The sequence below is a fragment of the Mirounga leonina genome, unplaced genomic scaffold, assembly GCF_011800145.1.
Source record: "Mirounga leonina isolate KUSES-001 unplaced genomic scaffold, KU_Mleo_1.0 Mir_166, whole genome shotgun sequence".
Lineage (NCBI taxonomy): Eukaryota > Metazoa > Chordata > Mammalia > Carnivora > Phocidae > Mirounga > Mirounga leonina.
In genome coordinates, this window is record NW_023270418.1 from 13145249 (window position 1) to 13158073 (window position 12825).

At 48.6% G+C, this 12825-nt stretch overlaps 1 protein-coding gene across 2 annotated transcripts; it reads right to left on the reverse strand.

The window, feature by feature from the left end:
* Positions 1-1746: 1746 nt before the first annotated feature.
* Positions 1747-12619, reverse strand: LMO2 (LIM domain only 2). 2 transcript variants are annotated; one of them, XM_035012544.1, is made up of 4 exons: positions 12458-12619; positions 11979-12204; positions 7512-7727; positions 1747-2724 (listed from the first exon to the last, which is right to left on the reverse strand). In XM_035012544.1, exons 2-4 carry the CDS (start codon positions 12017-12019, stop codon positions 2505-2507), a joined length of 477 nt encoding a protein of 158 aa, XP_034868435.1. In that variant the 5' UTR covers positions 12020-12204; positions 12458-12619; the 3' UTR covers positions 1747-2504. The 2 variants fall into 2 exon arrangements, with proteins under 2 accessions (XP_034868435.1, XP_034868434.1); XM_035012543.1 differs by lacking the exon at positions 12458-12619 and adding an exon at positions 12326-12390.
* Between the last annotated feature and the right edge of the window lie 206 nt (positions 12620-12825).

Below are 12825 nucleotides of genomic sequence, written 5' to 3' on the forward strand. Positions count from 1 at the left end.
ATATTCATTGTTGCTTTATTGAAGATGGCAAAGCTAGTGGCTGGGTTTTTGAATCTTGTGTTGTACTACAGTGGGGATTAAGAATAAAGTTTACATTTCCAAAGCAAGAATCGTTTTTATTTTGCCCTAATAACTGCCCACAAGATGGGGCGCATGGGTGGCTCAGTCGGTTAAGGGTTTGCCTTAGGCTCAGATCATGATCCTGGGGTCCTGGGATCAAGCCCCACTTCGGGCTCCCTGCTCAGTGGGGTGTCTGCTTCTCCCTCTCCCTCTGTCACTGCCCCCCCGCCGCTTGTGCTCTCTGTCAAATAAATTAAAAAAAAATCAACTGCCCACAAGATAGTTACTTAGCTGACATTATTATTGTTATTGTTATAATGAATGTTGAGATGGTTAAAAATGGTGGATTGCATTATAATTGATCTGGTAGATGACAGTTGTTAGCCGAGTGACAAAATTATGTATAACTTTTTAGTTTAGGGACCATGAGTAGACAGTGCTTGTCTACATGTGGAAAAGTTACTGGTTACCCTTTATGTCAACTATTAACTATTAACAACCTAAGAGCGCATGATCTGCGTTCCTCAAACTTGAGCGTGAGTCAGAATCATCTTTCGGGCTTGTTAAAGCACAGATTGCTGAACCCTATCTCCAGAGTTTCTGATTCACTCTGGCTGGGGCAGAACCCATGAATCTTCATTTTTAATTAATAACTTTTAAAAAAGTTTAATCTTTTAATTTAAAAAAAATTTAGTAAATCACTTCCTTTCAAGTGATGCTGATACTGCTGATTCAGAGACCACAATTCGAGAACCACATCACTTTTGTTGACTTAGAACAAACATCTCTTACTGGCAGCAAGTTACCACTGCCTGAGTTGCAATGCAATATAATTAGATTTCTTTTAAATAGGCCATCTTAAGCAAATTTCCCAACCACTTTTAGCATTTTATAGACCAAGAGCCATCACTCAATTATTTCTCCTCTAGAAGAAAAAAAAAACCCATACAAACCTTAGTGATGGAGGTTTTAAAGGAATACCACAGCTAACTGACTGTAGCATTAGAGGCATATTTCTGATGTCTTGATAATTAGACACATTAAGACTTCTTGGTGCTTGCCAATATTTTTATGAAACAAGAAGTATATCCATCTAGGTTTGTCTCTCTTTGGGACCGTCTTGAACTAGCGAGCAGAGAGGTGATGACCAGCAGGTGGTGCTCTGAGTCAGTTCATGGGGGCCTAAATAGGGTGGAAGGCAAAGGCACAAACCAAGATGGCCTGCTTTAAATCCTCAAAGTAAGGTCCTCTTAACCACTTGTCATAAAATACCCTGAGACACACGTCTTGGAAAATCGAAGTGTCAAGCTCAGCATCTTTGCCACATTTCAGGCTAGGTAATTACCTTCTCTCCCAAAGGGAATCTGTTTTATGTATTTGTGTCCTTTCTAGGTTACAGGTTTCCCAAAGGCAATGATCTTGCCTTCCATTCATTCTATACAATGCTGAAGTGAAATGCACATTTTACAGTAACAATTTAATTATTCTACATCCCTCTGAGCTACATGAGGACCTGTTATATAATTGCTAGTAATACAGAAACGTGCCTACCTTGTATAAACCCTAGCAATAAATGGAAGTTTTTATTTGACCTAAAAGTAAATTGCTTATTTACTTCTCCTTTATAGCATAAAAAGCTATTTTCCTGCCATCGCAAATTATGACTCATAATCAAGTAAACAACACTTCATTTTAGTCTGTCATTTTTATTGTCCGCAGTTTTTTTTAACTACACACAACAAATACTTTGATATAATCTAAGATAATAAAATAGTTGAACAACTTCTGCTTTTAGATTTACATTTGTATAGAAACAATCTGTGGAACTCCTCACAGGGTGTCTAAAAACAGTGATTCATTAGCATTGCTTTAAATAATCGTTTGGTTAAAAGTTGCCCTTTCCATTCTCAACTGAAATGTGTCTCCATGCAGTTTCCCTTGGATCCAAAGCTGAAGGCCTTGGGAAGGTGGCCAAGGAGAAAGGATGGCCACTCTTCTCTCTGTCCTTCCCTTGTGTGGAGGACAGTGATTGGAGCAGGTTTGTCATAAAAGCCAGGAAGAAAAGAAATCAATTGCACATCTCTAGTTTTCGAAGGTCAAAGTCCTAACGGGTCTTTACACAAGTCCCTCTCTGTAGATGTGAGGTTCTAGGATGATGGCATGCGCCCCCCTGCCCCCCAACACTCCTTTCCTTCACTAATTGTGTCAGTTACTATGGCTAGGCTGTGGCCATTGTCCATAAGTTCTCCCTAAAGATTGCTCATTTTGTCAGATATAAGTCTTGTCCCTTGGATGTTGTGTCTTGGTGCCCAGGGAGGGTCCCCCATCCCCTAAGAAATGCCTCATCCCACCCTCATATCCCCAGAGTGCCCAAGAGTGAAGACCCCATGGAGACAGTGACTTCAGTGAGACATGCTCCCCCAGAGATGCTGGGGGCCTCTGGCCTAGATCATTCCATTGATCTTAGTCCACTCGTAGATGTCCTGTTCGCACACTATGTCAGAGTTGATGAGGAGGTATCTGTCGCCCACACAGAAATGCTTCTGACAGGCGGCGCATTTGAAACATTCCAGGTGATACACTTTATCTTTCACCCGCATTGTCATCTCGTAGGCACGGATCCGCTTGTCACAGGATGCGCAGAGACCATCTTGGCCAAAAAGCCTAGGGGAAAAGCAGAAAGAAAAGCTAAGAAGACATTGGCAGAAACAAAACTGGAAGAAAAGGTTTGGGAATGGGTTCCATAAGGGAGGCTCACTTCCACCCTGTCAGGAAACCAGGAAGAGGTGGGTCCAGGGAGGCTCCCGGAGTCTTTCCTAGAGGGAAGGGGGTTCTCCGGGATGAGGCCGCAACCGTGGCAACTGTGTTTAGCATAACCTGCCCCTTTTCTGAGCTCTCCTTGCTCTAGGCTGCCCTGGGGACCCTCATCTGTGGAGAAGTGCCTTAGCTGAAGTGATCTGAATTAAGAGGTTAGGCATGTACTGTGTATCCCCTCCCAGGGGAACTTCCATTTTAGAAGAAGAGCTGGAGTAAATCTCTGGGGGCCCTCTGAGGGGGAACTAAGCAGGAATGCAGTGAAATGGGCATCTTTCTGAGGTTCCCAGATTCTATCATGGTAATAGCCACTGATCTCACCCATGGGGAGGGCTGGTCTCCAACTCCTCCATAAACTAAAATGGCCACCTCCACATGACTGTTCGCTGAGGCCCCAGCTTCCAAGAGACAGAGAAAATTTGACAGAAGACACTTGGTGCAGTTTACCATGCCTCAGAGATCTGGGAGACCAACAGCATCTCTCCACCTTGAATGGAAGAGCTTACTTCAAGGTCCTAGGCTCCCCCATTGGCGTGAATCTCTGGAGATTCTCTTCTGACACTGAAATCAAGACTCCCCTAAGTCTCAGTCAGTCACTTATTTCAAGCAATATTCAATGTCAAGGTGGGAGAGGCAATATGGTGGGGCCCAGTGCAGTGGTTCTCAAGCTGCGTTCCTGGGACCAGTGGATTTGTATTACCTGGGGGCTTGCTAGAAATGCACATTCTCAGGCCTCCTGGTTGAGACACTCTGGGGGTGAGGTCTGTGTGTTAAGGAGCACTTCCAGGTGAGTCGGATGCAGTCTGAAGTTTTGCAATCAGCTTGCAAGAGTGGAATCATGCACGTGCAGGACTAGCCCTGAGGACGGAGTGAGCACGGTGGGACCTCAGGCTCCTCTGAGCTTCTGAAGTGGCAGTAATCATAGCATCTACCTCACTGGGCTACGAGAAGGATCAAACGGAGCACTGTCAAAGCGCCGACCATCAAAGGCTAAGCCCACACTGGCTGTATTTTAGTACAGGTCAGGGGTACTCGCAACAGCGCCGTCCTGCTACAGGAAATCATTTCCCCACGTGCCTGATAACGCGTCCCTTCTGCATCAAATCTTTTTTTTTTTAAGATTTATTTATTTATTTATTTGAGAGAGAGAATGAGATAGAGAGAGCACGAGAGGGGGGAGGGTCAGAGGGAGAAGCAGGCTCCCCGCTGAGCAGGGAGCCCGATGCGGGACTCGATCCAGGGACTCCAGGATCATGACCTGAGCCGAAGGCAGTTGCTTAACCAACTGAGCCACCCAGGCACCCTCTGCATCAAATCTTTAGGATAGTTTTAGGTTAATGCTTCTTCTTACTGGAAGTTCTCATTCACCTCAGGATAGCAGAGAATCGATGGGAACATTCTGAGAGGCTGGAGGGAAGACAGGGGCACTTGAAAAGTTTGGAAACATTTGGGCAGAATTAATGGAATCAAGAAGATGCGGTCTGTGGGTAAAGGGCTGATAGTGAGGGCCAGGGCCAGCTCATTTCCCTCTGAATCCTGCTTTGCATTTGAGAATCTCTGAGTGTTTTCCAGGCACCACCTGGGAGCAAACTCATTACGGGGGAGGAACATTTTATCCCAGCGTAGCAGATGGCGGAGCTGTAGGAAGTTGCCACCTTGGAGGTCACAGAGTGGAAAGCCAGTTCTGGTTTCCTGACTGTTCAGTAAGTTGAGTTTGGGACTGAACAAGGATAAACGACTCAACAAAACAGTGTGCGTGGCATGAAGCCAACACGTGGGGTGTGTGACCCTTAAGGAAGGAGAGCATTTATTAAAGGGAAGTTGGGGGTAAATTACAATGCACATCAGGCAGTTAATGAGGGGAAGGACAAAGGACTCATGTTCGGGAGGCAAGTTCAGGTCCCTCTAACTAACCAGGTGCCCCCGAGCAAATGACAACCTCTCTTCTGACTTCTGTGTCGTAAGCTGTAAAGCACGGAAACTGGAAGAAAAGGCCTCTGCAGCCCCTTCCAGCTCTGGTATCCTGAGATTCTACTAATAGGAAAAATAAGCCAGGACTTGACATCGAATTTGAGCATTCACCTCTGGCGCCAAGATTTGGTGCCTTAGGCTGGATATCCCCGAAGCAGACCCTGAGGAGAGGAATTATTAAGGATGTATTCTCAGGGGAAGCTGGTGAGAGGCAAGGGAAGCTGGAGAGAAGGGGAGGAAGGCAAGCAAAGTTGTAACCTCCAGCAAAGGCCCTCAGAGGGGAGCGCTGGGAGGATGGCACAGGGACTCGGGGTAAGTTACATCTCCGAGTCCGCCTGGCTCCAGGCAAGGTTGCAAGGCTTTGGTGCTCCTGCAATGCCCGTCATCGGTCAACGGTCAATGTTAAGGTCCCAGAAGGTGGTATGGGGGCAGTGGGCACACTTCGGCTCTAATAGATGCAGGTGTTGGCTGTTGCAAGTAAAACCACTGGAGGGGGGGGGGTGCCCTGCACACAAAAGTTGGTAGAAAGTGATCTGACGGAATCTGGGGGCCCGTCACTGACATGAACAGCTACTGTTAGGTTCCCAGCAACACAACCCCGCAGCAAGCAGCAGCGGGGATTAGATTCTGCACTGCTATCTCATGAATATGAGATGAGGCTAAATGTCTGAAAAGGAGTCTAACAGGCGGGTCAGCCGTGGGCAATCCTCAGGAGGAGGAGAAGTTCTCCCGGGGGGAGAGAAAGACTGAACTCCATCACAGGACCGCCCCCCCCATTTATTCACTCTTGCCTTTTTAAAAGACGCTGCCAGATATGTTAAGAATACAAGTAAGCAAGTCCATGGCTAAAGGACCAGCCCTGAAAAAAAAAAAAGGTTTTTCTCCTCTGTCAAGAGGTGTCAATGTCCTAAGCTTTCTCCTGCCCATTTTAATAACAATAATATAAATATTAAAGGATGGCTGGAAACGCTGCACTAACACAGAGTTAATTAACATGTTGCCTAGGAATGTACCAGGGAGAAGAATTATTTCATGTCACCAAGACACAAGTTAATTAACACTGGGTACTCCCAGACAATTTTTTTTCTCTTCTTTTTAAAAATGCAAAAGATGAACAAGCCCAGGCGGCACTGGGTTTATTCTTGAATGTTATATAAAACCACAGAGATAGGGAGAAGTCGGTGCTCTTTTGACCTTACTCTATCTGCACTTCATTTAATAAGATTCAAATGATTTGACAGGGATGTAGTCAGGGGGCCCAATGGGAATCATTTACCCGTCTGTTTTCTGCATGGACTTGGCAAACTGGTAGCCAGCAAAATCAGGTCTCTATTTATCCCAGTTCCATTTTCTTGTAACTTAATAAAAAATGGACCAAAATTATAATCATGATCATTGATATTTTCTCTGAACCACCAAATTTGCAAGGACTTTATCAGAGAATTTAGGGGGGAAAAAGCATCTTCTATCTGTCTCTGGGTAAACAGATAAGCTTCCTTCACCGTGGAATTGCCTGCATTTTTTTTTTAATGTGACAATGTTCTGAGGGCAGGTTCGGGAGGAAGAGGTAGCCTGGCAGCCAAGGGCACTGGAGTCTAAACAAGCTTCCCTGGGTTGGGTGGTCCTAATGCATTAGGGCTGCTTGCTGCACAGACCCTCTACCACGGGGAGATGGCAAAAAACTGACAGCTAGACAGCTGAGCAGATCTGACAGTAGAGGGCACAGAGTCGCCTCCACAGCAGCTAATATGAAACTGGAAATGCTAGAACATTCCGGGCAAAGGCACTCGTTGAGTGCCGGAAAACTCACAAGGCCGGCAGTCTGACCCGGAGCACCAGAGCTGTCCTCAGCTCCTGTCTCTTGGGGTGTTAGAGCGTTCCTATTTTTTTTCCTTCCGTTCTTCCATCTCCTTGTTGGTTAGGTAGGAAAAGACTTAATGGTCATGTCATGAGGGTTAGTTACAAGGGCAGGTAATATCTATGTGATACTCTTGACCAAGCCAAGTAGTTTACGTGTATTACCCCATCGAATCCTCACCTCCTCCTTGGAGGTAGGTGCTGTTATTACCCCCGTTTTTATAGGGGAGGAAATCAAGGCTGACGAAGGCTAAGGAACTTGCCCAAGGTCACAGAGCGAGAAAGCTGTGGTGCTGGGACTCCAACCAACAGCTGACTTCAGAGCCTCTGCCCTGTCCCAGTCAAAAGCTTGGGGCTTTTAAATCACATAAGATTAGAGCCCTACAAAAGAACCTTTTATAACCCATATCTGTGTTTTGAAGCATTAAATGCGCTCCGAAGAACCCACCGTCCAACTGCTCGGCTCCAACGTGCCTGGTTCCTCTGGGGCGCCCTGTATATCCCTCCCCAGCCCCCTCCCCTCGTGTGCCCCCCGAAGGAGCTACTGTACAGAATTTTGTGTTTGTCCTTCTCTCACCTCTAAAAAATTAGTATTTGACCACACAGGACTGTGTCCCTGAGAATATGCTTCTCAAACAGGAAGAGGTGCCAATCAATGACTTCTCCGCATGGGGCAGCTGAGACTCAACGTCTGGCCCGGACATCTGGGCAGGTGGCAGGAGCCGAAGAGCTCGCCGAGACTCCGCGGTCGGTGGACCCCCGCCCTCCCTGTCCGGGCCCTGGCAGGGGGGCGGCGTGGAGGGAGGTACCTGAGATAGTCCCGCCGGCAGAGCTTCCGGCCCAGCTTGTAGTAGAGGCGCCGCCCCACCTCGCCCAGCCGGCACCCGCAGAGGTCACAGCTGAGGCAGTCCTCGTGCCAGTACTGGTCTATGGCCTTCAGGAAGTAGCGGTCCCCAATGTTCTGCTGGCAGCCGCCGCATGTCAGCAGGGACGGGGGGATCTGCAGCACCTCATCCACTGGCTCCCTGGAAAGAAGACCCCGCATGAGGGATAACCTCGGGACGAGCACCGGGGCTGAGGCATGGCTCTGGGCTGAACGGGACCGTTCGGAGAGAGGACAAAGGACAGGACTACATATCCGGAGGCCGGACGGCAGAGCGACCCGGCTAGCTTGGGTCAGGACAGGAGAGGGCGAGGCCTTCCACCCTCCATGCTGTGGAAGCAAATGCAGGTGGTTCTGCAACCCCGCGCACAGCCCAGCACCGTTCTGGGCCCCTCCGCCCTCTTTTTTTGTTGTTGTTTTTTCCTTTTTTCCACTCTCCCTTCCTACTCTCCTTCTGTATCTTGCCATTTCTCCTTCTTTTTCCTCCTCCCAGGCCTAGACTCCAGGGCCCTGCTGAACCCCACAGGAGGCACTCCAGGCCAGAAGAGTTGCTTGCTTCAGGGACAGCCCACTACCCAGAGGGCTAAAAATCTGCAAATTCCCTGTTGAATCTCCATGCTGTTTTACCCCAAGCCCTTCCCAACTGCAAAAAAGCATAAGTGAGGAAGAAAGAAGAAAGTGATCAAAGATTATCTTAGGTTGTTTTCTTGTTTCCCAAATAAAAATTCCATCAGGATATAATAGGAATTCTCATTATTACTTTTAAAATTATTATTATAATTTTTTAAGAAATTCCATATCCCATCCTTATTACTGAATGAATCCTTGAAGAAAAATCTCAGGTATTAAGGCCATTGTTAGACTTATAAAGGACACTAAATAGACCTTTCTGCATGTGAAAATATTTACAACAGCAAAACTGATTTGGACAAAGCTGATTTAGGAAAGAAAATGAGGAAGGGGTAATGGAATATTTTCAAGAGAGTGGAAGGCAATTAAATCTCCATCCAGGCACTTGCTAATAGTGAGCCTGTGGGATGTGTTCCTTCGTTAAAAAGTCAGACAGCGTCTCTGGTTTACTTTGCTTCACTGGAATCTGAATACTACTGTTTTACATTTTAAAATAAATAATTTTATTTGCCAAAAGAAAATAAAAGAGAGTGGAAAGAAACTACACCAGCACCAAATGGGACATGGGAAAAACCTAATACCTGTTGATTTGTAACAATTAACGAGTAAGAAGAGTAAGTGCTCTTTTGAACCTTACTCAAACACAAAGCTTTTTTTTTCTTTTTAATCCACTATGTTTTTTAAAAATGGACCTGTTTCCACCTGTGGGATTCCCAAAGGGAGTTTCCTCCTCTGTACCTTGAGGGTATCAATCTGTCTCCTATTTCTAGCTGACACTGACTTACCAGGTGAGCTTGCGCCTGACCTGGCCTGTGCCCACAGAGCTCAGCACCCGTTATACTTAGGGACGATGAGACGCAGGTAATCAGTGTTGATCACACACACTGACAACTTCGGATGCCTTTTTCTAGAAAGCGCACACCTCCCTGAGTATTTAGGAATACTGAAGCCAAGTCCACGCTTTGTAGACCAAGGGTCAGTGTCCTTCATAAAATGATTAGAATTAGAAAATGTGAAACCCAAGTCAGGTTTCTTTTAAAAACTGAAGACTTTAAATAGTTTTAAGAATTCACTGAAGCCTGACTTGCTTTTCTTTGTTTCCCCAGGTTATACCTAAGGACTTCCATTCTCCCTTCTGAAAAATATCCCCCAGCATTTTCACATGTGTCAACTTAGAAATGCATGTCTTCTCTTTCCAAGGCCCAGGGTCTGACTTGGGGCTCTCAGAAACACTCGGGGAAACTCGACCACACTCAATGCCCTGATGCTGATGCTGCCAACCAATTGTGGAAGAGGAGAATGTGCACTTTGCTGGTGCAAAACTGCCCGGAATTAAAATGAACTGCTCTTGTTACTCACAGGTAGGTGGTAGAGGAAATCCCTATGTTCATGAACTCTGGCTGGCTTTCTGTCTAAATGTTTCATTTGCAAATGCCCAGGCAAGCTTCTATCTCTACACTGGAGATGCTCATCATAGTGACCCAAGTTGGCTTTGAGTTAAGTACACAATGAAGCATCTGGGAGGATGGAGTTTGGCGGTAGAAATGTTAAGCAAAAGAGCCATTGTGGGGCACCTGGGTGGCTCAGTTGGTTAAGCGACTGCCTTCGGCTCAGGTCATGATCCTGGAGTCCCGGGATCAAGTCCCACATCGGGCTCCCTGCTCAGCGGGGGGTCTGCTTCTCCCTCTGCCCTCTTCCCTCTTGTGCTCTCTGTCTCTCATTCTCTCTCTCTCAAATAAATAAATAAAAAATCTTAAAAAAAAAAAAGAGCCATTGTGATGGCCCCAGATGAGATAGGAAAGGACAGGATAAGATATTGGCTCCACCTAGCTTTCTGTAATTAATGATAATATCACATTATCTTTCATGGATGTTCTAACGTAATGAATGGGTGGGATTCACCCTCAAATTAATATTTTATATTCTCCTAGAGCCTATCCTGTATATTACACCGGAATATCACTTCGGCCTGGATTTCTGGGATTATTTCTCAACAATTTATAATAAAAGAAGGGAGTAGGATGTGCTACAGTAATTTCCCAACTAGCTTGTCCATCTCCAGGTAGAGCCTGTCTTTATGGGCAAACAGGGAAGTGAAGGATGAACGTTCTTCAGTAGGTGCCTGCTGAACTCTGAGGTTAGGATGTTTCAATTTTCTAATCTCAGTGAAAAAGCACAAACTTTGAAAAGAGCAAACCTCCTTCAGGGAACTGAAACCTCCAGATTTATCTTCTAATAAAAGGATTAGTGACTAAGTTCTGCTGATCGAAAAGGCATTAGGCACCAATTCATCCCATTCACTCTTATTGCACTACTATGGTCTTGCCCAGGCTCTGAAAACTCAGGGCTACGTTGTAATTCTAGGTTTATAAAAAAGTGCACAAACCACCCTTTAAACCCAGTGTCTGCAGAGATATATTCTTTTAAAAATGAATGTTATTTTTCTCCTGAGCATTTGTTGAAGGAAGCTGTGTTTTCCTTAGAACAGACCTGGCCCCTTATAGAACTGGTGTCTAAGCCTTCGAGATTGAATAGTGATGTTTATATTCTCACTGGATCCTGGTACTTCCTGTATTTTATAAGAGCATGCTGAGTGTTTATGCTGGTAACTGAGGGTAAAGCCCAGGTATATAAATACCATAGATGGCTGAAACTGGGGGAGGGAGAGACTTCAATCAGGAAAGCACAATTCCTTTAAAGCAGGGAAAGAAAAGAAAAGAAGAGAAAACAAATGCCTCTTAAAAGCACAAATGGACAAGTCATTAACCAGCTCCTTTGGTCTGTGTAACAAATCCCTTCAAAGGATTAGATGGGGACTTCAAAGGAATAAAAATTCTCAATACCAGACAGCTAATGAATCTTAAAAGGGCATTTGCGCTGACGGGAAAATGATATCTTAAACAACCCTTTCTCCCCTTGTTAACGGGAAAGAATGGGTTGAAGGTATAGGTTGGGAACAGGGGAACATTCCAAACCAGTACAAGGCTCAGAAAAGAAATGCGGCAAATGCTCATTAGAGCTCTCGTTCCCTGACCTCAAACCCTTTAGAGACTGTGATAAATGCTATGAGCCACCGCTCCCCAGAATTTACCTATACACAAAATGGTGCACTAACTTTTGAGGTTCACAGGCCCCTATCAGTGGACCCCAAGGGAGGGGGTACATGTACCCAAATGAACTCCGGATTTAGGGGCTCGAAAGTCTGGAGGCCAGAGAGAGCTCCTAGGTGGACGCTCGCACCGCCTCACCCGCCGATCCCTGGCGCTGCGGGCAGCCGCTCAACCTGCGCACCGCGAAGGGGGCCGTGGGGGACTCGGGAGGCCTCCACTTGGAATGCCCCCCTTTCCAGGATCAAATGGACAAAGAGAATGGGGACCGAGAAAGCGAGAGGGGAGAAGGGAGCAGAACCAAGCCCAGGACGCTCTCGGGACTGCACCCGCCCGCCTCCGAGCTCCCCCTGTGCCTGCTCCCGGGTAAACTTTCTGGCCCGCGGTGGCTTTGAGGTGCGTCCCAGGGAGCCGGGAGGGGCGCGCCGAGGTGCCAGGCCGACCCCCTCTCCCTGCCGCCGGGCGCCCAGCCCCTCTCCCAGTGTCCCCGGGGCCACCCGCGAGGAAGGGGGAGCCCCGCGCAAGGCAAAGGGAGCCAAGGGCACGCCGCGGGCGCGCACCTGGAGCCTTCTGGCCCGCCGCCCGCGCCGCCCTGCAGCCCCGGGGCGGGAGGCCGTGGTCACCGTGGCTGGCAGGGGCAGGGGAGCCCCACTTACTCAGACGGGTCCAGGCTCTTCCTCTCGATGGCCGAGGACATTGGGGAGGGAGGTGGCGTGCCAGGCGGCGGGGGCGCTCCCTTTGTGGCGCGGGGATGGCCGGCTGCCGGGGCTCGGACCCCCTCGGGTGCTCGGGCGCCGCCGCCGCCGCTCCTGCGCCGCCGCTTGCTCCGGCGCTCCGGCGGCGAGCTCGCCCCTCCGCGCTCAAGGACAGTCGCCGCGCTCCCTTCAAACGCCAAAGAGAGAGAGCGAATCACCGGGCTGCCGGCGCGCCGCGGCCGAGGCGGGGACCGGGGCGCGCAGCCTGGCCCGGCGGCTGCAGCAGCTGCTGCTGCTCAGGACTTAACCTTCCATCCCGGTCCCGCCGCCGCCGCCGCCGCCGCCGCCGCCAGGTCCGGCTCGGCTCGCGCGCTGTCACCGGCTCCGCGCCGCCCGCGGGGACCGTGCGCGCCCGCCCGGCCGCCCCGAGTCCCTCGCACCTTCGACGCGGGTCGCGGCGCGCAGCTCGCCGCCGAGGGCAGGGAGGGGGCGGCGGCCTGGGGGCGGGGAGGGGACCGCGCCTCTCTCCCCAGGCTCCCTCCTCTCTCGGGAAGGTCTATTTTCGCTCAGCTTCCCTCTGTCTCTGGTTTCATTTCCTTTTTCCTGATCACGATTCAAATACAATAGAAGGAAATCACATTTAAAGAGACAGCTGCCCGGTCCCCCCCCCCCCCTTTTTAAACGGGGCTCCTGGGGATTAGCAATACAAACAGCAGCAGCTTCAGGACTGACTTGGCTTCTTAAAGGGGCCAGCGTCGGGGACGGGGAGAGTCGCTCAGTGAACACCTCTCCTTGGAGAGGCGGCTGG